At 38.0% G+C, this 26,175-nt stretch overlaps 1 protein-coding gene across 2 annotated transcripts in view; it reads right to left on the reverse strand.

Moving 5' to 3' along the window:
* The window catches only part of AP3D1 (adaptor related protein complex 3 subunit delta 1), a 57,463-nt gene extending 35,807 nt beyond the window's left edge, over positions 1 to 21,656 (reverse strand). The window contains exons 1-6 of one of the 2 annotated variants that reach the window (XM_039328466.1): positions 21,247 to 21,656; positions 7,270 to 7,365; positions 4,834 to 4,914; positions 4,188 to 4,268; positions 3,108 to 3,215; positions 512 to 641 (exon numbers count right to left, since the gene is read on the reverse strand). In XM_039328466.1, the coding sequence (XP_039184400.1) occupies positions 512 to 641; positions 3,108 to 3,215; positions 4,188 to 4,268; positions 4,834 to 4,914; positions 7,270 to 7,365; positions 21,247 to 21,342 (592 nt within the window). In that variant the 5' untranslated portion in view covers positions 21,343 to 21,656. The remainder of the gene's footprint in view (positions 1 to 511; positions 642 to 3,107; positions 3,216 to 4,187; positions 4,269 to 4,833; positions 4,915 to 7,269; positions 7,366 to 21,246) is intronic. The other variant, XM_039328464.1, reaches the window with a different exon arrangement.
* Between the last annotated feature and the right edge of the window lie 4,519 nt (positions 21,657 to 26,175).

Genomic DNA, 26,175 nt, shown 5'->3' on the forward strand with positions numbered 1-26,175 from the left:
AGCAAATAGTGATCTGAGAGAAAACGCGTATCTATTGTCTTCTCACGTTCTAAATTTAATTAAAAAAACACGTATGCATATCCCCACATCAAAATTTTCTACCTGTCAAGGCACATTTAGTTATTTCACAGAGGTTTAATGAGGGAAATGGAGGCATAAGGTACAAAGCTGCTGTGGTATGTAACAGCTGTGCTAATTGGCCTATTTAATTTAGCTGCAGCAATGGTCCTAATAAATTATTTTGGGGAAGCAAGATAAAGCTTTGAGAGCTTGGTGAGTTAATCTGTCCTACATTTTCTTTTGCACTTCACAATCACCCTGCACATATGCATAAATAAATGGCGCGCAAAGCTATTTTGGTCCTACAATGTTATAGCATCCTCAGTAGAAAAATATGGAATACAAGTAACATCTCTATTACGGCAAAAGACCTTATCCAGATTTATTTAAATGTACACCTTCTTCCCAGGTCAAGAGTCCCAAACAGCTTAGAATCTTCTGGATCACTAACCAGGATCTGGGTCTTCCAGTTTTTCCTTCAGGCGGGGGAATGCAGGCCGAAGGGATTCGGGATATTTCAAAAACACTTTATACATGATTAACACTGCCTTCTTCCTGATGTAAGGCTTTGTGTGAGACATCTGCAGAGAGAAAAAGCTTTTGACACATATTTTCGCAGCAATTAACCCAAGACTCCTTCATTTAATGCTTTAGAAAACACTCCTCGCACTGAAGTTCAGGAGTTTCTTTGCTGTGGCAAGAAGGAAGGCATCCATTTTAATGTGATTTCAAGCCACACTGTTGGTCATGATGTTATTTGTTATCAGCTAGATAGCTTGCATTGAGAAGTTTATTACATCTAAAATCTGGGGATTTTCACAGCTTTTAATAATCTTTGAGGTTTCACAGCCTGGGAGGAACAGCTTCCTAATTAGATTTGCAGCATATTAAGCCTTGGAATCTAATTCAATGCACATACTGTATACTGTACATGCACAAGTGTCTGGCCATGGGTTTTAGCAAACAGGCCTTTAGAAGGTGGCTTTTGGGGGGCAGAATGAAAGGAAAAGAACACTATGCTATCTGTCAAAAGAACTAGTGACAACAAATAATTTGCTCTAGCTTAGGGACTAACAATTTGCTACCCTAAGTATATATAAATACACTGATAATTTTAAAGAATCCAAATGTAATATTTCTGCTAAGAAAGACATCTGAATAAAAAGTTAATACATTAGGAATTCCTGTTTATAACTAAAAAGATAAGATTTAAATACAAGTATGTTAAATTAATGGATGTTAATTATTCTTCAAATAACATTTGAATAAAGTTTGGTTGCCTTGAAAAAAAATCAATTTGTGTCATGTGAAACTAGACTGGAATCCCATTAGCAATTGAATTAATCCTATGAAATCTTGAAAATTTCCCATTTTTCGACTTTATTGTACCATATTTATTTACGTCAGGGTTTCCCAAATTGTGGGGTGTTCCTCCCTGGGGGGGAAATGTAGACAGAAGCCAAGAAAGATATGAAGGACCTTTTAAAAAATGTTTTTATGTCTTTATTAAAAATAAAAGTTCCATTGTATTGTTTTTATTGTTAATTTGCGTTCATTTTGATGGCTAGATTTTTAGAGGAGGTGTGTACATTAAGAGTACACTAAAGGGAGATGTGACTGCATAAAGTTTAGGAACCTGTGCTCTACAAGTTTAAAATTTAGATGATCAAAGAATGGGAGGATTAAGCACCAGAAATCTATTTTCTTATCCCGTCAGTCTCAAAACACTCAATAGGTTTGGACCCGGTTAATACTTGGACAGGAGAAAAACAGAAAATTCTAGGGCTATGGTCTGTACTGGAAAGACTAAAAAATTCCCCAAAGGAATAGCAATAATGCCTATACCACAGGTCGGCAACCTGCGGCTCCGGAGCCGCATGCGGCTCTTTGAGCCTTCCCCTGTGGCTCCCAGCCTCCTCTGCATTTGCAGAGAGAGACAGAGATAGAGAGAGGCAATTGCACTTCCCTGCTTCTCTCTCTCTCTCTCTCTCTCTCTGTGTGTTTTGTGTGTGTGTGTGTGTGTGTGTGTGTGTGTATGTGTAAAAGAGAGTGCACTTACAATGTTCTCCGAGGAGCTGAAAAGCTTTCTGGGCGGAGCTCCTCCCTTTGCTGCGTCTCTGAAGGAAGCAGGAAGCAGGAAGGGCAGGAGAGAGCTAGCTAGCCCAGCTAGGCTGACTCAGGAATTCTGGGAGTTGAAGTCCATGAGTCATAAAAGAGATGAGGTTGCCTACCCGGAGGTTGTTGGACAACAGCTTGAAGCTTGCCAGGTGAGCAGCAGATAGGAGGGAGGGGGGGGGGAGAAAGAAAGAGAGAGAAAGAGAGAGAGAGGGAGAGAGAGTGGGGGAAGAGGAGTGGCAGACCAAGGGCAGATAGAGAGGGAGGGAGACCCTTTTGACATCTAAAATGAAGATAACACTGCATATATCCTTTTTTTACCTGTGTGTGTATGTAATTTTATTCTCTTAAAGCATTCTCTTGGTGATCATTGTTTTAATAGTGTGGATATTCCCAAGAGTCATATTTTTACTTTTATTTTTAATGTGTATATGTGTGTGTGTGTGTGTGTGTGTGTGTGTGTGTGTATACACATACACATACACACACACACACACACACACCTATAATAAAGGTAAAAAAGGATATATGCAGTGTTATCTTCATTTTAGATATCAAAAGGGTTTTGCGGCTCCCAGTGTTTTGTTTTTGGTGGGAAACGGGTCCAAGTGGCTCTTTGAGTGTTTTGGGTTGCCTACCCCTGGCCTATACTGTTGCCAAGAAACTCTACAAACCTGTTGTTATAGTCACTAGGAGTCAAATTCAATTTAGGGCATCTTTAAAAGACTATTTTTATTTTATATATGCAACCATTGTTTTCTGCAACATTTCACTGCATGTGACTGAACCACAAAATGCATCTCCACTGCTCCTATAGTCAGCTGCTCTTGATATTCACTTGCTTTGAAAATATTTCTTCCTCATTTGGAGGAAGAGCTTTACTCAGAGTTAACAATGCAGGTAGTGTGGACCGCCACTCTCCAGCTACTCACCAGAGTCATGATGTCGTTTGCCAAATCTCTAGCAAGATCGGGAGTCACAAAACAGGACAAACCCGTTAGCGCAACTCCAGTATCATACTGATTGGGGCTACTCAAGTCCTAGAACAGTAAGGTAGAAAGGTGGGAGAAAGAGAGGGGACATGAGAAAAAAAATAGATTTTTAAAAAATTTTTGGAAGTATGCTACAGATTTAATATTCACATTCAAAATTCGCTGTCAATCACATACACTTTTGAAAATGTCAATTACTAAAGGGTCCACTCTTCAAAACATAATGTATCATCTATAAAAACTCTTTTTGGCTTTTAGAACAGAATAGAAATAAGTAGAATTATTAGAATTAAAATTATTAGAATTATTAGAATAAGAATAGAGTAGAATAAAATCATCAGAGTGGAAGGAATTTTGGAAGCTTCTAGTCCAACCACCTGCCCAAGGCAGGAGACTTTATACCATCTGGGACAAATAGTTGTTCAATCTTTTCTTGAAAGTCTTCAGTGATGTTTCACTGATTATTCTCACTATTACGAAACTTCTCCTTAGTTCCAGGCTGGATTTTTCTTTGATGAAATTCCACCCATTGCTTCTTGTCCTACTCTCAGGTGTTTGGGAGTCAACCCCCCCTTTGTGGAACCACTCATGTCCTGGAAGACAGCTATTATGTCACCCCTAAGGCTTTTCTTTGTTAGGCTAGACATACTTAATTCCCTTAACTGTTCATCATTTTAAATATCCAGAAACTCTTCTTAATGACTGTTCACTCAGATGAACCTGTGTGCTTACTGATGTCATCTCTGGAGACCCTTCTTGGTGCTCTGGTTTCTGAGAAGAAGTTAGAGGCAATGAAGATTGGGCTTTTCAACTATAGGGTTCCTCATTTCTACTGTCATTGCCTTGGTGCAGACAAAGAGCCTTTTTTGAAAGAACGTGGAATTGTTTTCAACCCTATCACATTGAAAATAGAGTCAAATAAAGCTCTGACTTTATTATGTCTACTTTTAAAGTGTTTTGATGAGTACAGCCCGGCATAAGTGTAATGCAGGTGATGCAAGCCTCTTTTGGGGAATTTACCTTTCGGATCTGGTTAGTTGTCAGCATTATAACATCTGTCCCTTCATGAAAGCACTGAGAGGCAGCCAAATATCCAATCCTCTGCAAAATGAATAAAAAGTAATCACTATCTAAGTTGTGGCCATCATCTGAGAAACAAGGAGTCTAGTAAAAAATAGACTGTAGTTGGTACAAAAGAGTTGCATTAGGGCAACAGTTGGGACTGTCAATAAACCACAATTTAATACATATAAAACGACAAGGGAGAAATACAGAAATGGTTCTGGATGTATAGTTTAGCTTTTTAGACCTAACTGTAAAAGTATATTTAAATATATGGGCTAAATCAAAATTACAAAATTAAAAAGGCATCTAGCAATGATGAGGGTTCAATGCCCTGCATAGCTTCTGACACATCTTACTGACTAGCAATATTAGAATTTTATAAAGTAAATATTATTTTGTTGACACAAAACAAGATTGTATAATACCTTTTACTGTGTAGAACTTAGCCCGCTTTTACATTTGGATTTTTTAAAAAAAGAGATACAAACTGTTATGGTCCCAGCTTCGACAAGCAAAGGTCATTCTGCACAGAATTTAAAGTCCTGAGTAACAACAATTATTGATGGTTTCTAATACTCCAACTTTCATATAGACCACTTACTTTAAAAGTGAACTTGGATGCACTCATGACTTCAATGATGTTGAATGCTGCCCAACTGATATCATACCCCAGCATCTGCAACTATTAAAGGGATGAGATGTGGGAGGAGAAACAAGGTATTAATCTCAAAACAAGGGACAAATCAAAGTTCAGATATATTTTAATGCATAAAATAATTGCCTGAATATTTTAACCTGTCTATATAGGAATATTTTCTAATTGTTGAGTTATGGGCCACATATTCTGGTTGCAAGATAGCCTTTACATCAGATACTTACGTTTGCACAGAGCAATGTAAACATATCCTGAATAAAGCTGTGCTTGGGTTGTCCTTCTGGCATACTGACCAAGATGGACTCAAACTGTTCAATAATGTCTTTAAAGTTAGCTGAGCTGGGATGATGGTCAATGTTTAAGAGCTCATTAGCTGACAACTATAGCATATGAAGAATTCTAACTTGTAATAAAAAAGGAATAAATTGTAAAAACATCAATTAATTAATAAATAAATAATAAAAGTGTTACATGGTTGGGAAACAGTCTGAGCTTATAGAGTGATTAATACATGTATTGTTTATTATCTATTAATACATATGTATTTACAATACATAAAGTGAAGGTGTGAATTTAATTATGAATGAAAGGATGAAAATGTATGTCAAAAAAGAATGAATTTGCATAATCTACATTGTTGTGGTGCATATGAAATTAGGAATTCACAAGTAACAGAACATATGGATATGAAAACTAGAAAGGAAATACAGGGCTGGCTATTTTTATACACATAGAAAAGAAAATCTAGAATAAAAAGGTGAGTTTGTGTACCTTAGTACAGGGGTCTCCAACTCCTGGGCCACAGCCCATTATTGGGCCGTGGCCTATTCGTAACTGGGCTGTGTGTGCAACTTGGCTTGCACAAGCAGAGGGCCTGTGTGACTGCACACATAGCTCAACTTGCGCAAGACAAGCTGTATGTGCATGCGTGGCACTCCACCACTCACATGGCCTGGTTCCCCTATCCCTCCACAGCCAGGTGGCCAAACCACAAAGGCTGAGGACCACTGCTTTATCAGGTGGAATAACATATTAATTTTAAGTCATGTAAATACTAGTAGAAAAGTAGTTTGCTACAATAATATTTTTTGACAAAAGGAGAAATTTGTATATATTAGAGTAAGCTTCTGCTGATTTTGATAATGAAATTATCTTGTACGTAGAAAGTTGCAAGTAGGAGCTTGTTTAACAATCTAAAATCCTTGCTTAATGACAGCAACTAGGAATGCAAGGATTACCATTGCTAAGCGATGTGGTCACGTGATGTCACACTTTTCAACTGCATTATTTAGTGATGGAAATTCTGGCTCCAATTGTCATCCTAATTCACAAACTACTTGTAAAAGGCAATATATGAAGAAGTATACAAATGTGGTGGAAGCAAGGATGGTTTGCAACAATGGAAGTGTGTGTGTGTGTGTGTGTGTGTATGTGTGTGTGCATGGTGCTGGTGATTTCCTTTTATTCATTCCTCATTCCATTAGTTTCTTTTGCTATATTTCTTACTCTTCTTACTCTTTCCTGGGTTTTGCATAATGATGCCTACCGCGAAGGATATCATATGACATATATGTCTTTATATTTATAACCAAAAGCCATGCCAAAACATAAAGAAGAACACAATCAATATAAAACACAAGCTTCTAAGTTAAGGGGACTCCGTATTATTATTACTTGAAATTTATTATAGCTGCCCACTTCTATAGCAGAGCTTCTTATAAATATAAATTAAAAATAATAAAGACCATTAAAACATATAACCCCATAGGCAATCCAGATTAAAACAAACTATTACAAATCAAACTATATGGCCACGTAACATTTTTGCCTTAGAGATCTTTCAAAAGTTTCTGCCAAACTGTATTTTTAAAATGACTGAAGGAGAAATGATTAAACACAAGGGAGTTGAGCAAACTTAGTCACTTATATAGCTGATTAGCTTTAACCTAGCAAGTCTAAAAAAATCTTAATTGACAGGACCCAGAGAAAGCCAACTCTACCAGATCTTACAGGATGGGCAGAAATCATAATAGATAGGCAGTTGCTTAAATAAATAGGCCCTATGCCAATTAAAGTAGCAAAGATAACAATCTTAACTTTGAATTGTACCAGGAAGTCAATTAGTAACCAGGGCAGCACACAGAACACGGGCTACTCATCCATCACTGCTTGTACTGATATGTGCTGTATACCAGTGTAGCTTCCAAAGGCTTTTCAAAGGCAGACACATATAGAATGCACTGCAATAGCTTAACCACAAAGCGATCACATCTTTTACCAGATTTCCAAGACATAAAACGCTATTAATATATCAATGAACAACTCTGGATCATTCAATGTTCTGTCTTAGGACATTTTCCAATCAATGAAGAAAATACTCACATAGGTGAGTTTGCAAACAGCATTTGCTTTCACAGCAATATTATCCTGCTTCAATTCTTGTTTGATCTCATCAATGCATTGAGAAATGTACTTTGCCTGAAAAAGAAAAAGAAAAGTGAGGTCATTGGTTATAAATAGGTTTCAATCAAGCCAGAACTACCCAAATTACTGATAGCTATAAAACAATGCACAAATATTAAGTTTGGCTGCTCTAAGCACACAGATAACAATTTCTATACTGAAATGCAGCAGGACTGCTGTCTTTAACAGTTTGTCTGTTATTTCTATGATTAATTCTGATATTGCAATTTTTTCCAAATATCAAGAAAGTAAGCATTAGAAATCCTCTCACAAAGAGAGTAAACTGTCTCCAGCAAGGATAGGTGACTTTAAAATTTTCTTCATAAGGTGTGATTAAAATATCTATTTATATAAACATATACCGGTAATCTTTTTTTTTTTTGCTCTTCAACAAGGGAATGGAAGAAGGCAGCCACAATGGGTGGCTGCTGATGTCAAATCATGACTTAAATCTTAGTTAGCAGGATAGGAAAAATACGATCTTACCAAAAGTCCTCACTTAGAGATCTCTCATCACTGACTTTTCAAAGTTACGATGGCACTAAACAAAGAGGCTTCTGTCCAGTCCTCAAAGTTGTGGCCGTCACAGTGTTCCTATGGTCATGTGATTATTCGAATGCTTGGCAACCAATGAGCATTTAGGATGGCTTCAGTGTCCTGCAATCATGTGATTGACATTTATGACCTTCTCTAATGATTATCACACAAGCAAATGGGGAAGCCAGCAGGAAGCTCAAATCGCGATCATGTAATGTTCAACAACAATTGTACATGATTTGCTTATTATAACTAGAATTGCCCAAGCTGCTGGAATTACTGTTACAAGTTGGTGCAGTCATGTGATTTTTCATTTTATGACAGTATTGGTTAGTGAGGGAGTTCCTGGTCCCAATTATGCTTGAAAACTGAGAATTACCTGTACTGTATTACAGGTAGTTGTGCTAGAGCTGTGGCCAGTAATGTGGTGCTTCCAGGAAGGTTCTTCATTAGAAAACCTACCTTTGCCACGAAATTATCCAAGGAATACTTAACATGCAGTTTAAAAAAATGCACAACATTCATTTTAGATGCTAAACAAATCTCAACCCTTCTCCACAACCGACTAAGTATTTGGAACTGAAATTAAGAAGTATTGAAGGAGCAATTGTGGGCTTTCGGTTGTTGGCAGCTCTTTTCCAATACTTCATCTCAGGCTTACAGAATGTTGGGAGGATTATACAAACTTGCAGTTAATCCAACTATACTGTTATCTGACTCGGCCAAAATGGTTTCAGATTTCTGCCAACCACATCCAAACACTATGGACTCTCCCATCATTTGCCTTTTGGAAAATGCTTTCAATCACAGGATTTTGTCCTATCAACTTACCGAAGCATGTGAAGAGATTGGTGAAAGGCCAGATAAAGAAATACAAGCTTTACCACCCTCAATAAGAATTAAAAGTCACGGAAAGTAACATAAATTTTAAGACATAATTTTTTAAACTTCAGGAAAGAGTACACAGCTCTGTTCTAAGGCATAAGCTCTAAATGCAGTCATAGGTTCCCTTGGTGAAACGGCTTAGGTAGCAAGACAGAAGCCCCTTCTTTAGCATGATATCCTGGGGAGCCATTGCCTGTTAAAATAAACAATACTGGACCGGACAAATAGTCCAACTAGAATTCATTTCCCATATTCTGGGAGATTTTTGATTAAAAATTAGGAAAAATATGAATGAATAAATAGCCATTCATATTTGACACTCAGAAGGCCAGACCAGGAACCACACTAAGATACAACAAGCAGCCTCCTCTGTGTTATTGGCAACTGAACAATTCAGCCTAGACAAAATGATCAGAGCAATGATTCACATGGAAATGTATAGACTATAGAAAATTCTTCTATGATAGGGAGTGTTTGGGCTTAAGGAACTCTTAATTTCTCAGGACATACCTGGGTAACTATTGACTTCAGAATGTGCAACTAATAATTCTGATTACATTTCAATACCATGTTTCATATCAGGCAAATCAAAAGCTACTAGATCTGGATTACAGTGCAAACATCTGAATGCCTGTGAGATAGTATTTTATGCATCTCTTTGCTCAGGATAGCTTTTTTAAAGAGTGGATAGTTATATCTAAGTCTCAGTTCATGACCTTTTAGAACCTTTGCTAATGCACTGATGAAACACAACATATTCCATATTCTTGCTTAACCATCAAATTCTCTGGATGACTTTACAGAATCACTGGACTTCAGGGAGTACTTTCTTGCCGTGTTAATTCCAGGGATATAAAAAAGATAACTCCATGGGTGTTGATCCGAGATACTGGTGGACATACGCCATTGTTTTTAAATTTTGAAACGAACAAAAAGACTCAAATTTCACATCCCTTCAATTCCACCTGGAATATGAGATGCTGAGAGAACTCCTTCTTCAATATGCAACAGATCTTTTAGTATATAATTCTTCACACTAAATATTTGATGGCTATATCACAGCGGGAGCATACAGATGCTATGGAATCCATTGCTTGCATATCTAATTCTCCAGATCAGGCTAAACAGTACTTGTACTTGCCAAGAAAACTGCAGCCCTTGCTCTTACTAAGTGTGCTATTCCCAAAGCCACAGCAAAATGTGTGGATAACAATACAGGTATTGGTAGTTCAACTTGTTAACAGCAAATCCACAAGTGAAAAAACTTCATCTCTGAATCTAATACAAATCTGAGCAAAACCAATCTGATATTTATGTAAGTGTTGGGAACTATCCAGTCTGACAGAGAGAAGGGTCAAGCGTGGAGCTAGCCTGGAGTCATGGCGCAACCAGCAAAAAGGCTAGGACCAACCCCCGACCCCCAGTTCCTTGGAGTCTTATCTAACGTTCCAAAAGTGGGTTTCCAGAACAAGAAGATTCCTGTATTATAGATAGAACATAATTGTCATGCTTCCGTAGGAGCCTGAATCTGCGGAGGAAAATGAGCTGGAACAGGATCCTATGGAGGTCGAGGGAGAAGTGTCTGTGGCTTCAGAGCAGTGCTTCTCAACCTTTTTAATGCCGCGACTCCCAACCGGTCGTAAGTCGAGGACTACTCAACCAGTCGTAAGTCGAGGACTACTCAACTGGTGCAGCACTATTTGCAGAATGGGACTTTTGGTGGGCTCAGCAGGGCAGAGACAGCCTGGACAATTCCTATTGGCTTTTGAAAAGCCTATAGAATAAAAGGGAGTAGCACAGCTAAGGAAAAGGGGGGAAAAATGGCGGACTGCATTGTTTGGTGACCCCCGTGAAATGGTCGTTCGACCCCAAATGGGGTCCCGACCCACAGGTTGAGAACCACTGCTTCAGAGGAATGTGGGGAAGAGCAGGCCGAGGCAGGCCAGGGCCCTTCAGGAGTGGGACAGGCTGAACAGGAGAGAAAGAGTTCAGGCGATGAGCAAGGGCCACCCCCACCTGATCCTAGAACACGGAGAGTGGAGAGAAGGAGGGAACAGTGCAAGCAGGCTCAACTACTCGGGAAGAGAGCATCCCGCCCTTCTCCACAAGGCACACCTGGAAAATGCAATTTAAGGAGACACTGTGGGGAGAGGCGTTTGTCGAGAGCAAACGCTGATTCCTTGGAGTTTTATGTGTGTTGTTGCTGATCTCCTGTTCTGTGACTTCTGCTTGGAAACCCGGAAACTCTGACCATTGGATTAGCTGATATTACTTTATAGATCTCGGACTGTATTTTGGCTTCCCTTCTGAAACTGTTCAGGCAAGTGTGTATTCACATAGACTTGTTAGGTTTATGATGTATGTGTCATTCTTTCTTATCTCCATGGCCTTGAGTAAATTCCTCTCCTAATTAGACTGTATGTGAAACTACACAGCCAGAGGTGTGCTGAAGGTGTGTGTGTCTTACTTTGTTCTGGGGCTTGCCAGAAACGTGGGAGCATTTGGGGAAAATTTGAAGTAATTAAAGGGCAGTTTGAATTGCCAGCTGACTGTATTGCCTCTCTGCTGTGCCCTGGGTTATCACAATAATAAAGTAGTTAGCTTGAGCTCTACATGTGTGGTTCTGAAATAAGCACTTAAACAAAAGCTAGAGGCAGCTGCCCCCCCTCCAAAACCAAGAGCCAGAATTCTGATATTAGCAAGAAAAGAACAGGAAAAATGTATATGAAATTTAGAAAAAACTGCAATACAGTTTTCCTTTAATGGATGCAGACTAAGCAAGTCAGCCCAGAAATTCCATTGAGTGGTCTAAGGGAATAGTCAAAGACTTCACTTACAATGAGGGGTCCTTGGTGCTCTCTGAGCCTGCTTGTTTTCTTGCAGATGCTTCATTACCTTAACTAGGTAACATCATCACCTTCAGACCAACAATCAAGTAAGCGATACCCCAATCAAGAAACTGCCAAAGAGCCATTAGTAAATAGCCAACCAAAGAATCCCTAAGACTGCCCCCACCCACCCAGACAGGCAAGACACCAGAATATAAACTGACAACAAACAGCACTCCTTACTAGCACTGATGATGTTACCTAGTTAGGGTAATGAAATGTCTGCAAAAAAAAACAAGCAAGCTCAGAGAACACCAAGGACTCTTCATTTCAGTCCTGAACTACAAATATTCTCCTTCACTGGTACTTCACTAGATTTTGAAGTGAGACTTAAAGAAAAGAACAATCCATGGAACCTTTCTGCAATGGAATATGAAGCAACAATTTGAATAGCTGAGCGGGTATTAGTAGTAGCAAAGCAGTACACATAAAAAAAGTTCTTATTGCCAGCCTTATCTGCAAAAATTACCTATTTACGGTAGATCTCAATAAATGATCTGTGATAGCTATATCGGAAAAGCATGCATGCACACAGATATATCTATATATCTTGGCTTTTTTGAAAACAGAGACTAATTCTGGTAACAAGTTTTTCTCTCACCATTTTTGTGTATGTTTTCGAGTCAGCCTGGACTCCTGATGAGTAACTGGATTAGTCCCTGAAATTTTCTTGGCAAGATTTTCAGAAATGGGCTTGTCATTGTCTTTTTCCTAGGGTTGAGAGTGAGTGATTGGTTCAAAGTTACCCAGCTGGCTTTGTGCCCAAAGCAGGACTATAACTTACAGTCTCCTACACCAAACTGGCTCTTTTCTCTGACCATTGAGAATGCTATGCACTCTGGGGAGAATATAGTATAGTATGTGCTCAGGAAAACATCCAAATATTATGACTGAAATATTGATCAACAATGTTCAGGACACAGTATCTTAAAGGCACTGTCATTTCCCTATCAAACACAGATTCTTCCTAGGATGGAGCAATAGCTATGGAGACTTGGAGCTTTTCAATGAAAATATAAAATATCATGAGAACACTATACGGAGGAACAGTACTAGCAAGAAGAAAGATCTGCCTTCTCCTCTCACCATCATACTTTGTTCTCACATGTGAAGTTGCTGAAGATCAAGTGTGATTTTTAACACTCTTAAACAAAGAGTGTTAATTCTGAATTGTAATTGGCCCACTGTGGAATATATTCCTGCATATTTTACAGTGCATATTAATCAGCTGGGCAATAGCAACTCATGGCAGCTACAGAAACATTAATCTAAAACATATTAGATGTATTTCAGACATGGCATCACCAAGGCAATTTATACTCTTTTTTGTTTACTGAAGGTCAAAGCATGTACATTAACTAAAACAATGGCCTAAAGCTAGGCAGCCATTTGGCATTAGATCAAAATTTAATTCTGGCAAATCACATTAAATCCTGAATGAGATCTAGAGAAGAAGGAGAGAATTGAATGTCATTGTGGGACAGAGGAGGGGACAGGTAGAAACCATTCAGATAACAGTAAGCAAGAGGTTTAAGAGACTAAAAAAGTTGGGAAATGATCAGGTTGGGAAGGGGAATGAAAGTGGAAAGGAAGAGTAAATAGGAGAGGCCATCTGAACAGCCAATTTCTATTAGCTTAATAAAATAATCCATCATCCTGATAAAGACCATATGAGTTAAGATACAGGTACTTTTTTTACTGTAATTCCAGTAATTGTTCTCAGAGGCCAAAGATGACTGCTGGTTGAACCCATTAAAAATGGGATGATAAATATAAAAAAAACCTCACCCTAATTTTTAGGCTTGGAGCAGAAAGCACAATTTTGCTCTCCCAGTTCCACTGTAGATTTTCATCGATCTTTCCCATATCAAATATTTTTTAGAACTAGGATGGTATAAAATTCCAGTCTGCATTTCTTTTTGCAAAACACAGAGCAAGGAAATGTACTATGCCCATCACCCAGATGATAATTAGAATAATTGGACAGCAGAGATCTTTGGAGAACTTATTTAAATGTAATGGCTAGATGTGGTGAGAAGTCAATTTTCTTGAAACATCAAGCAAAACAAAAGAATTAAAATTCTCATTTCTCATGCGTGCCTTATGGCTTCATATATTTTTGAAGAATGATCTTGCTTTGAAGAATGGATTTTGTAATTGTAACATACTTTTTTAAGCATTGGACGCATACTCCAAAGTTTAGTTTTTCCCCCAGGTTTTTAGAGAAGCCACTGTCAAAAAGTCAACTTACTTTAATGAATAGCAGGAGGCTCTTACACTTATATGAGGTCCAAAGCACTATTTCTGAGTAAATTTTAAAGCACGTTCAATTCTTATTTCTTTTTGTGACACCATTCTGACAAGTTGGTCACATCATATACATACACAATGGCATCCAACAGCAGTAATATTTCTGGAGTCTAAGAGCCACGTGAGAATTGAATCATCATGAAGATATTACCTTATGCAGAATGTCTTCATGCTGATTGTAGAGACCACAACTGGAAAAATATGCATTAAGCCTAGGAAACAGAAAAAACTTAAGGAGCTCAAACTGTCTCCTTCCTAATTGACTAGTATAAAAAGGAGTCAGGGAAGAGACTTTCAATATTCAGTTATGACTTTCAGTCAGACTTTCAATATTCAGTTATGAATATATCATATATCAATAGAGTTTCAGACTTAACCCTGACTTGGCCTTCCTCAAAGGGCTCACATTTTAATATATTTTTGGGGTCATTCAGTCTAAAGTATCAAGCCTACGTAGTCATAAGACTTAGGGCATTAAAAATGAAAGATGTTATTTTTTTTAATGTGTTGAATCTTCACAGAATTCCCACTTTTGGAGTTGGTAAATTCTTTTATATTTCCAAGAGGAAATTGAACAGCCACTTTTAGTTGTCAATCAAATGTGAAATGTAAGTCTTCATCCATAAGCAACTTTGACTTAAAGGAGCTTTTAATTTATTGATTTATTTTAATTTATTTAACATTTAAAATCCTAAGGCTATGTATTAAGGTAGTCCTCCTTTTTACTCCATGGCATATTTGCGGGATCAGAAAATGAGCAACTTGCTGTTCTGGATGTCATAACTTTATCTGCATATGGAAGCTGCTAATAAGCTCTTTCTAACTGTTTCAATATGGGGATAGCCTAGTAACAACTGTCTCCTTCAAAGAATCAAGCTATAAATATAAAAGCACATGACAGGAAATAGATGGCTGATGTCGCACCATGAAACATGCAATGTCATACTTCGAGTTGTTAAAAGCTCTCTGTGCATCACTTTCTCTCCCAAATTTTCAATGGCAATTCCCAATCTAGCAGTGAATCTTGTATATATGTCTACCATTTCATTCTAATCCCAAATGAAACATGTAAGTCTGTAGTGTCACATTTTTGAAAATGTCTCATGTGGTAAATATGGAGCCATATGACAATGCCATAGAAAAAAGATTTCTGTCTAAAAATTTCTGCAAATCTTACACAACCATAAATCACTACCAGTAAATATCCAACATGGTGAAAGGAGCCTGCTAAATTGAACTTTACAGAAAGAGTCGCTGTGATAGTGAGATGGGTGGCATATAAATTTAATAAATAAAAAATAAATAAAACTTTACTGTAAACTAAAAAAAGTCTTAAATAGAAAAACATTGCTTGCTCAAACACATTTACTCAGAAATAATTTCACTGAATCTAATCTAAAGCCTATTGGTTATATGTCATTATGATAATGCCAGAGGTTGTAATCCAGTTTTAATACCAGTTCGGGAAAGACATAAATAAGTATTGCACATTAATGGCCCAAATGGATTTTCTTTTATTTCTGAATTACTTCTACAATTATTAACAATTAAACTGATCATAATATATCTATGTTTACTTTGCACAGAAGAGATGATTTTGGTTTCATTGATCCGCCGCTCACCTCCAACTGTGCGGTCCGGTACTTCATTATTTATTTTTATTATTTCATTGTTTTTCAATTGTTATATTTACATTTTTTATAATTTGATGTTTGCTGTTGCAAGTCACCGGAGGGGGGGGCAAATGTAATAATAAAAATAAATAAATAAATAAAAATTTACAACAAAGCTGGATCAGAAGGACGCAATAAAACATAAAAGAATCATACAACCAGCATAAAAACCATTTTCAATGCTCCAAAGCAAGACTTCCCTCAATACATGAAAATTCACATTTATATGTGGTGGTATGGGTAAATTCAATAGTTTACTATGGGTAAACTACTTACCCACAAACTACAAGACAGACAGATAGACATCAAAAGCCAAGCCCTCTCTCATATAGCCAATACTTTCTTTATACAGGTAGACCTCGGCTTACAACCACAATCGAGCCCAACATTTCTGTTGCTAAACAAAACATTTCTAAGTGAATTTTGCCCCATTTTATGACCTTTCTTGCCACAGTTGTTAAATGAATAATTGCAGTCGTTACATTAGAAACATGGTTGTTAAGTAAATCTGGCTTTCCCATTGATTGGCTTGTCAGGACACAAAAGGCGGTCACATGACCCCGGGACACTGCAACTATCATAAATATGAATCAGTTGCTAAGCATCTGAATTTTATTCATGTGACCATGGGGATGCTGCAAAGGTTGTAAATATGGTCACTTTTTTTCAGTATTGTAACTTTCAACTTTTCCTAAATGAACTGTTGTAACTCGAGGACTACCTGTAGTGATTTGTGGTATGATTTTCTAACTCAGCAGTTCTCAACCTGTGGGTCGCGACCCCATTTGGGGTCGAACGACCATTTCACGAGGATCGCCAAACAACGCAGTCCGCCATTTTTTCCCCCTTTTCCTTAGCTATGCTGCTCCCTTTTATTCTATTGGCTTTTGAAAGCCAATAGAATAGACTCTTTTGAATAGAGTCTAATTCTATTGGCTTTCAAAAGCCAATAGGAATTGTCCAAGCTGTCTCTGCCCTACTGAGCCTGCCAAAAGTCCCATTCTGCAAACGGTGCTGCAAGTTGTCTGCAGCGAAAGCGAGCTGTCTGGAAGTTTCCACCCCTCCCTGCTGAGCAACTACTAAAAATGTACATAAAAGAGGGCCAGGGGTGGGAGGTGGGAGGCCGGTGGGCGCAGGGAGGGTTGCTGGCACGTGTGGGGCCCGGCGGGTGCCTTACCTCCCTTGGGCTGGGCCAGCTGGTGGCCCAGCCGGTGGTCGCCCTGCGCCGTCTCTGCCGCTTGCCAGCTACGCCTCGGCTGGCGCAGGGGGCGGCACCACGCATACGCGGTGCTCCCAGGCAGGGAAAGTCCTCGACTTACGACCGGTTGGGTAGTCCTCGACTTACGACCGGTTGGGGGTCGCGGCATTAAAAAGGTTGAGAACCACTGTTCTAACTGAATTTTTTTAAAAAGTAGTTTGAGTGGGATATGGTTAGATCAATCCTTCACAAGACTTTTATTTTAAAAAATACGATTGTGTAACCATATAAGAGGTAAAAAAGCAAAAAGCTTAACAGTAGCAGAGATGCTGCTCCATAGTACGTCTGCTTTACAACTCATATATTGAAGTCTTATTCATTACTAATTGCCACTGAGGCATATACTAGTCTTTTAAGTTCAAACAACATGGTTGTAAATAAGATAACAAAAAACTAAGAAATGCATTTTTCCTTAAACACAGTTTAATTTATGGGTACAATAAACTACACAGTTTTGCTTATTAAAATAAACAGATGCGCAATTTGTTTGAAAAAAATAAACTATATTTAAATATTAGAAGTTAAAGGATCTGAAAGCCACCTCATAATGGAGAAAATGTATGTGGTTACTAGCAGTTGACAGTGACTTAATGGCACATAATCCAAAACTTCAAATGCTAACGTGGAAAGCTAACATAAACTAGCCAAGGTTAAGAGTAATGATACAGTAATCCTTGACTTATGACTGGTCGCTAAATGACCACTCAAAGATATGACTCAAAGTTACGTATGACCAAGTTTCAAAGTTCCTACAGCCATGCTGCCTGCAGTCACGTGATCACATGTTGGGCATTTAGCAAATGGTCATATGACTACAATTTTTTGCATTTACTTCTGATTTCTGGCAAAAAAAAAATCCATTGGCTAAAATGGGTTCATTTTATAATTGCTGCACAAAAGGGCATAAAATTGGGTGCAATCACATGATGACTCAATTAATGACCACAACATACAACTATAACTTCTGTAGTTTGGAATTCATACATAAATTTAAATTTAATTTTTTCACATGCTTGTGGTAAATAAGAGAAAGGTAGATGAACACAGGAAAGCTTGGCTAATTATGAAAAATTATTTATTAATTGCATCAGAAGCCTAAGTGTTTATGTTGTAAAGGATATAAGATTCAGACATTTCCTCTTTTTAGGGGATAGGCATATCAGGAGCCATTAAAAAACAAAGTACAAATAGTTTCTCACCCAAGGGTAGCCGGGAAACCAATACAATGTAGTAAGCGCTACATTCCTTAAATGTCTTTTGTGTAATAGATACATAGAAAAAAAATTTCAAGGATGCAAGCTTTGCAAAAAAAAAATATGAGATAGCTTTGTTAAAGAATATAAATCTAACAAATACTGGATACTAGCAAAAAAAAAAAAAAAGATGGGATTTTCAGGGAAATGTTTTAAAATCAAAACATAAACTACACTTTCCTTAATTGTACCGGAGTCCTGAAATAGGAACCTGTTTCACACTAAACCGTGGCTTGCTTAACCATTTTAAATTCAGTACGAGACATAAAATAGATTGAGTGGCCATTTGGTGGCCAGGGCTGCACTTAACAGTTTTGGGAAGCATTAAAACCACAATGAGTGGGATGATGAAATAAAGAGGACATGTAACAGTGGAGTCATTCTTCCCTGCCTCCCATGTTAGAGGATTTCTTTAATTTTGGCCTACAATGTAGCTTACAGTACAATTTTTCTATATTTTCTATCATGAAAGAATAGAAAGCCATTCTGTGAAGGCAGAAAGTCATAGTGTGAAATTGTAATAATTTTGACTGAAGTAACATACAGGGGCTGCAAAGGACAGTTTTGCAGGCCATATAGCAACCACTAGTCATGTTTGGCTACACTCTTCTTTTAGCATATAGGTGTCAAACTCAATCGCGTCACGTGACGTATTCTGACATTTTTTGCCTTTGCAGAGCCAGGGATGGGCATGGCCTGTGCGTGACGCATCTGGCAGGCTGCCAGTTTGATACCTGTTTTAGCACATTCAACAAATGGTTTCAGTCTTTATCTTGAGGAACAAGTAAAAAACGTTATTCCAGTATTATCTCGAGGTGGTGGTTAAAAGTGTATAATTGCGGCTATGTGAGGACAGAAGATTGTTGCTACATGTTAGTTAGCTACAGTGATCAAATGGATTCATATTTCCAAGAAGACCCCTCCCCCCCAAATATTGGGCATGAAGATAAGATAGCTCCCTTCCTCACTGTCCTCAATACAGGAAATTCAGCAATGAACCACCTTTGTTGATTGGGTAGCTTTACTGCAAACTTAACAGGCTGCATTAGAAAAGCTACTTCTCCCAGCCTCCAGCCCCCACACTTCAATCAATGGCTGTATTTGCATAGCATGTTTATAATGAATTAAATCACAGTTTAGATAATTTTATGAGTTCATACAATATACTGAACCACAAATTAGCCACAGAGGATGGGTTTATTCAACACAACAGGCTAAAATGTGGCTGGCTAGTTCATAGTAGCTGTGGCATGCAAACACAGCCATACTCATTTAATCTGATCACACATGTATTTACAATGGTTACTTATCTTTAAAAGCATATATGTAAAATAGTTGCATTAATAGGAATGTGTTATGACTATTAGATACTGGCAACGTTCTTGGGGAACTTTAAAATCTATAGTTTGAATTCATTTGCAAGAATTCAACTCACGATCTTGAGTAAGTTGAGGAAATAGTTACCTGTTACAGGACTGTTGAAAGACAAAATAAATAATACAATGGTACATTCAAACACAAGCAGAATAAAGATATTTATTCCTGAATGTTAGAATGATGTGGTAAAGTATTTTGAACTAGGGAGATCAAAGTTCAAGTCCACCCTTATCCCACAGAGGAACTATTGTGAGGAAAATTGAAGAAGTGCTATGTATGCCACTTTCAGTTCTTTGTGGAAGTAGTTTGCAGCACTGGTCTATTTTACTGACTAAATGAGAAGTAAACAAATTATATATCAGTGATAAAGGTCTCCCGATTCTTTGGTCAATGTATTTTGCTGACTTTTGTTACTGAAGGCAGGGGTTTATACAACTATAAGACCACAAAACGTATTAGTCTAGTGAGAGCTTGTGGTAAAACAACTTGGCTTGGTATTTGTGCTGGTAGAGAGGAGATTGAGGTACCTCATCTTTAATAGATCCCACAGATAAAATTCTATTTGGTATTTCAATATGTAACTACTATGCAATTTGATACAAATCAACCTAAGCACCTAAGCAACCCAGAAAGCCTCTGTCCACATTTATCTTTCTAGTTACAATGGATGGCCTTTAAAAAATTACAACTTTATTTTTAAAATTTATCTCCCATTCCCTTTCAGAATCACAAGACTCTGTCTTTCACCTTTATACCCACAACAACCATGCTTGAGTAGGCTGGGCTGAGAGACTGTGATTGGCCCAAATGAAAGGTTTTTAACAGAAAGTTCACATAGTGACAATATTACCAACTTACCTTGCAAAGCTACAGTTATGGAAACTGAATAATGTCAATAAGTTGAAAATGTAAGACCACTATTTATCATTAAGCATATTTTACCTTTACAACAACAACACCTTTCTTTTATCAGAAAGGATCCTAAAAAGGACTGCAAAAATCAATAATACAGCACAGTTCCTGTTCCAGGGTTTTAATGTAAAAAATACATTTATCGGAATCAAAGGGAGAGGAATAACAAAATTCAAGCACAAGGCCCAAAGGGAGACCTTCTTTCACTATTATACTAATGAAGAAATCTTGCACAACTCTTCTCTTTCCTTCCTTAACAGAACTACTAAAATTAGAAACAAAGATGGAAGGTCAGAAAAACCTAAGATGTTTAAAAAAAAAAAAAAAAAAGGAAGAAGAAATCATCTCCTTTTATCCTAAGGGACAAAACAGATTTAGAGAGAGCAAATTCTCTGGTTGAGCCACTCCCCACATTTGGTGTTCCCCGAGGGAAACAAAGGGAACGAATTCCATATGCAAAAAACAAAAACAAAAGGAAGGGAGAGGAGAAGGCAGTGTATACATGGATAGGAGGAACAGCAACAAATGCTCCCACCAATGCTTAAATCAGCCTTGTCCTTAATTTGGCTCCTTGCAGAAGCCTCGGGCTTCAATTTGCATGACATCCAGCTGGCATGCAACTACTGGCTGGGGCTGAGGGACCGACAGTCTTAACACGTCTGAATCACCAGGTTGGGGGAACTTGTGACTTAAAAATCTGACAGATGCTGGAGAGGGATGCGCTATCACCGACATTATGGCCTAGCCCATCCTTCACGTCGCCTCCCCCCTCCCCCGTAGGCTGCCAGCCTCCTCCTTCTCACCTCATCCTCCTTATGGTTGCGGATGCCCCGCACCAGGTCCTGCAGGTTCTTGTCAAACATGCGGTCGATGCTCCCCTTCACCATCTTCAACGCCATGGTGGAGAGTAGCGGGAGAAGCCAAACTAAATGGAAAAGAAGGCAGCGTTCCGCCTAGAAATGAAGACGCGCCACAGGAGTCAGGAATCAGGCAGAAAAAGGGAGGTCGGCGGCGGATCACATCCCGCGTGCTTGAAAGAGCGTCCTGGTTGCCCACCTGCTCCCCCTTTCCTTTTTCTCGCCTCCCGCCCCACCGGCGCTTTCCTGAGGTAAACGCCGGAGCGGCGGACAAACTGGCGGACAGTCAGCTGAGTGGACGCAGGCCACACCTCCTATCCTCCCGGCCAGCCTCCAGTCCCAGCATCACGACCGTCTTGTGAAGACGCGGCGTTCAGGTTTAATGAACTATACTAGGAACTGTCTGAAATCTATGGTTGTTCCATAGAGTAAGTTAATGATAGTGAATGCGTCACATCCGCCTGCCGTTCTCTCCTTTGCTTCCTCCGTCTCTATCACTAACTTTGCTCATTTGGCCGTTTCAGTCCACGCGTCAACTGAGCTGGCTTCTTATTCTCCTACACTTAGATGCGAGAACAATGGCTGGAGAAGCACGCTAAAAACCTCTTAAACATTTTCAATATTTTTAATACCATATGACTGCAATACCATATGACATGGATATCCCGCAGTAGTTGCCTGACTTCCGCATAGTACTGAACCGCTCGCAGTCTAGCATGTTGTATGAAATCAATCCCCGTGATTAGTTTCATGGTTTAATGCCAAGCAGTTTAATCAGCTTAACTTTCTGGGTTTCTAGGATAGGAACAAGAAATCTAGATGATCGTTAGAGCTGAAGCCCGTATTTGCTTTTATTCTCTACAGTGATTTTGGAATATTTTGCTACCGTGAATCTAGAAAACAACATTAAAATTAGAAGCTTGATTGTGTTAACCTCAGCAAGCACAGTTAACCCCCTAGTTTCTGACACTGAATTATAAATTGGCTTCATATGCTGGGGTTCTACATCACATAACTTAGCTAGAACAAGGTTGGATATTTTGTGTTCTTGGACCTACTGCTATTACTGTTTTGTTTGTGTTTGTTTTCCTTTAGTTTTAGAGTACTGCTTTAATGATTCTTTTATGCATTTTATGTTTTTCTGAATTCAGATTGGTTTCAATTGTTTTACCTAGTGAAAAAGTGAGATTATAAATTATTGTAATTACATTTTAATATATCCTGCATTTCAAACATTTTAATTGTTTCACTTACTTTAAAATAACACTCTCACTCTGCAGTTTTACTAATAATGTAAATGGAGAAAAAAAGCATAATACCAATTCTTAAAAGTGAAATATTATTAGTTGGTTATATTTCAGGAAAAGTAAACATTTGCTGAAGGTAGTTATCAGCAAGGATAAAGAGACTTTCTCATTTCAATTCTAGTTGGTTTACAAATCTGGTAAATGGGGCATATCTATTTTGGACTGCAAACCCATTGAAGCGGGCACTTCTAAAACTTACATAGATATACTGGATTAGTTTGCATCAGTCTTAAAAACTTTTCTCTTAGAACCAGGGCTTTCTCCTACTCTGCTGTTGCTCTAATTCAAACTAAAAAAAAAATCTGAGCTAAACCAAAATACAGCATATCGTGGTTCCACTATTCTATCTCAATGACAGCTAGTCTCTTAAAAAGTAGGCATAGCACCAAATTTTTCTCAGTTACTAGCTATACCATAATGCTGGATAATTTCATTTTGAATTCTCCTTTTCTGAGGCTTCAGGGATTTTTCAGTCCAGACCAATATAGACATTTCTGAATTGAGCAAACTTGCTTTAAAATGGTGGATGGCTGTAGTTTTAAGAGAGTGGCTGCAGCAATACTGTTCAGAGATCAAGATACCAGTACTAGTACATGGCTTCATGGGACTTGTCTATAGTCTGTAATCCAGATTTAATTTCAGTGGAACCTCTGACAGTGTGGATTTTGTTGTTGTTTTTTTCTTTCCCTCTACATTACAATTCTATTGACTCAAAATACAGTTTCCAGTTGGGAAGGGTCGTGTCATAGAAAGTAACAGCCACATTTTCAACTGAGTTTAATCCAAATTTCTCAACATCCCTTTTGTATTCAATGGAATTATTTTTATGGTAGTTGTGTTTAGGACAAAAGCTCCCAAAGAATAAGTATATATCACTTCTGTAATTTGATTCAAATGTCCTATACCTTGGATTGATTTAATAGGGACAAGTTGCCTGTTACGCTAAATTATAAGCCATCGTATCTAGAATTTAATGGCTATTCTACACAATATGATAAATCAGAACCAAGCACAGACTTAGGCAGCTCTTCTGTGTACATTTCTGTTGAACAGGTATAGCTTTTCAGTAAATACACAATTTTAGCATTTGTGTTAACATACTTGTATTACTTTTTCCTATATCCCCCTTATTTATAGATTGATTCAATTAAAAATATGCAGGATAGATTATTTAGTTAAAAATAATTAAAACCAGTAAACATGATATGCTTCTGAAACAGTCAAGTGCACTTTAGGAAAGTAATTAGAATTGTACGCTTCAGTACAATATCCTGGCCTTTCCCAGCTCCTGCATCTTTTGAAATGCAACTTCCTTCCTCCCCAGCACATCTAGAGGGCACTAAGCTGGAAATGGCAGTTAAATATGATGCCAATATAGTTTTGCTTATTTGTTCCAGCTGAGGGCAGTACAACACAAACCCATGGAAACCTGTCTTTAAAAGCAGTATTTTGGATTATTGCATTGTTGTCTGGGTAGACAGACCTGTGGAAAAGAGACTGTTCTTTTCATTTATTATAAAACGGTTAGTTGAATTAATACAAAATTACAAAACATGCTTAACATTGCAGTGAGCCATGGTCATATGATTGTGATCTGATCTAATTTATGTAACTACCAATCTCACCAAAAGTGACTCTGGGTGATGAATAATAAAACTAAAACAGTGGAGAAATATATAAATGTATTTATTTACTAATTATAAAAACATTTAAAAATATAAAAAACAGAACAAACAAGGAAATAGAAATCGATGTTAATAAATTTACCTGTCCTCTGGGGTCCCCAGGCTTGCTGGCATAACCAGGTTTTAAGGGATCGTCAGAAGTGATTAGGGCAGGCCAATCTCATTTCAGGGGGAAGAAGATTGCACAATGTGGGGGTCACTTCAGAAAAGGCATGCTGCCTAGAGCTTGTCAAATGCAGTTCCCTAGCTTACAGAACCCAGAGCTTTCTCTGCTGGATCTAGCTGGAAGAGGCAGTCCCTCAAGTAATCTGGTCCCGTGCTGTGATGATTTTGAAGATCAACACCAGCTCCTTGGATTGGACCTGGAAACAAACTGGAAACCAATGCAGCTCTCAAAGCGAAAGTGTAACGTGTGTTCTGCTATATACAGTAATTGCGTGTGCCACCACATTTTGCATCAGCTGAAATTTTTTGAAACTCTTCAAAGGCCCCATGTAGAATGCATAGCAGTAGTCTAGCTGGGAGGTGAAGAACGGAATGGATGACCAAATTTTCAGAAGCAAGAACAATGGGGAAGCTGGTTGGAAGTTATGGTCACATGTGATCCTTAATGATGGCAACTGAGATTATTAGAACTGCTGTTGCTAAGCAGCGGGGTCATGTAACATATGCTTTTTGAGCACATTGCTTAGTAATGGCCAATGATCCCAATTGCCATTATAAGCGAAGGGCTACCTGTATTCCAGCTTTCATTTAGGATCTCAAAAACAAGAGAAATAGTGCTCCCTACTTCTATTTTTCCCCAGCAACAATCTTGTGAGAATTGGTTCAAAATAACCTAGGGAGGTTCAAACTATCGCACCATTGCACTCATCTCACATGCTAGTAAAGTTATGCTTAAAATCCTACAAGCTAGACTCCAGCAGTATGTGGATCGAGAACTACCAGAAGTACAGGCAGGATTTCGAAGAGGCAGAGGAACTAGAGATCAAATTGCCAACATACGCTGGATCATGGAGAAAGCTAGGGAGTTCCAGAAAAACATCTACTTCTGCTTCATTGACTATGCAAAAGCCTTTGATTGTGTGGATCACAACAAATTGTGGCAAGTTCTTAAAGAGATGGGAGTACCAGACCATCTCATTTGTCTCTTTTTTTTTTTTTTTTTATTAAAAGTTTTATAAATTTTACAAGAAGAACAAGAACAATACAGAACAAAAAACAACATATACAAAAGAAAAAAAAATTAAACAATACATATATATATAAAAAAAAAAAACCCCCACCCCACACCCCTCCCAAAAACCCTCCCTTCCCCCCCCCTGAGCTTCCCAGAGCAGAATATAGGCTTAAGAAATAAAAAAAAATAAAAATTAAATTAAAAACTTTATGTTTATATATATAAAAAAGATATCTATAATATATATAAAAATAAAACTTATGAAAAAGCTATATGATATTTTTGTATACCCAATCTAAATTGTATAAATTTTATCCATTTGTCCCAGATAGCAAAAAACTTCTCTTGCGTTTGTTGCTTTAAGAAAGCCGAAATCTTTGCCATTTCCGCCAGATAAGCTACTTTAAAAAACCATTCCTGCAATGTAGGCAAAGATTCCTTCTTCCAATATTGTCCAACTAACAGCCTCGCGGCTGTGATCAAATTTAACATCAATACAACCTCCTTTGTATCACAATCTGTACCAATACCTAACAAAAATAATTGCGGAGTAAATTTTACCCTCCTTCTAAAAATTCTCTGGATATTCCACCATATTTTGATCCAAAATGCTTTTATCTCTCTGCATGACCACCAAATATGATAATAGGAAGCCTCCTTATAACCACATCTCCAGCATTTAGGTTGCACGTCAGGGTACATG

Source organism: Crotalus tigris, unplaced genomic scaffold (genome assembly GCF_016545835.1).
Source record: "Crotalus tigris isolate CLP2741 ecotype Arizona unplaced genomic scaffold, ASM1654583v1 scf7180000024379.1109085, whole genome shotgun sequence".
Taxonomy (NCBI): domain Eukaryota; kingdom Metazoa; phylum Chordata; class Lepidosauria; order Squamata; family Viperidae; genus Crotalus; species Crotalus tigris.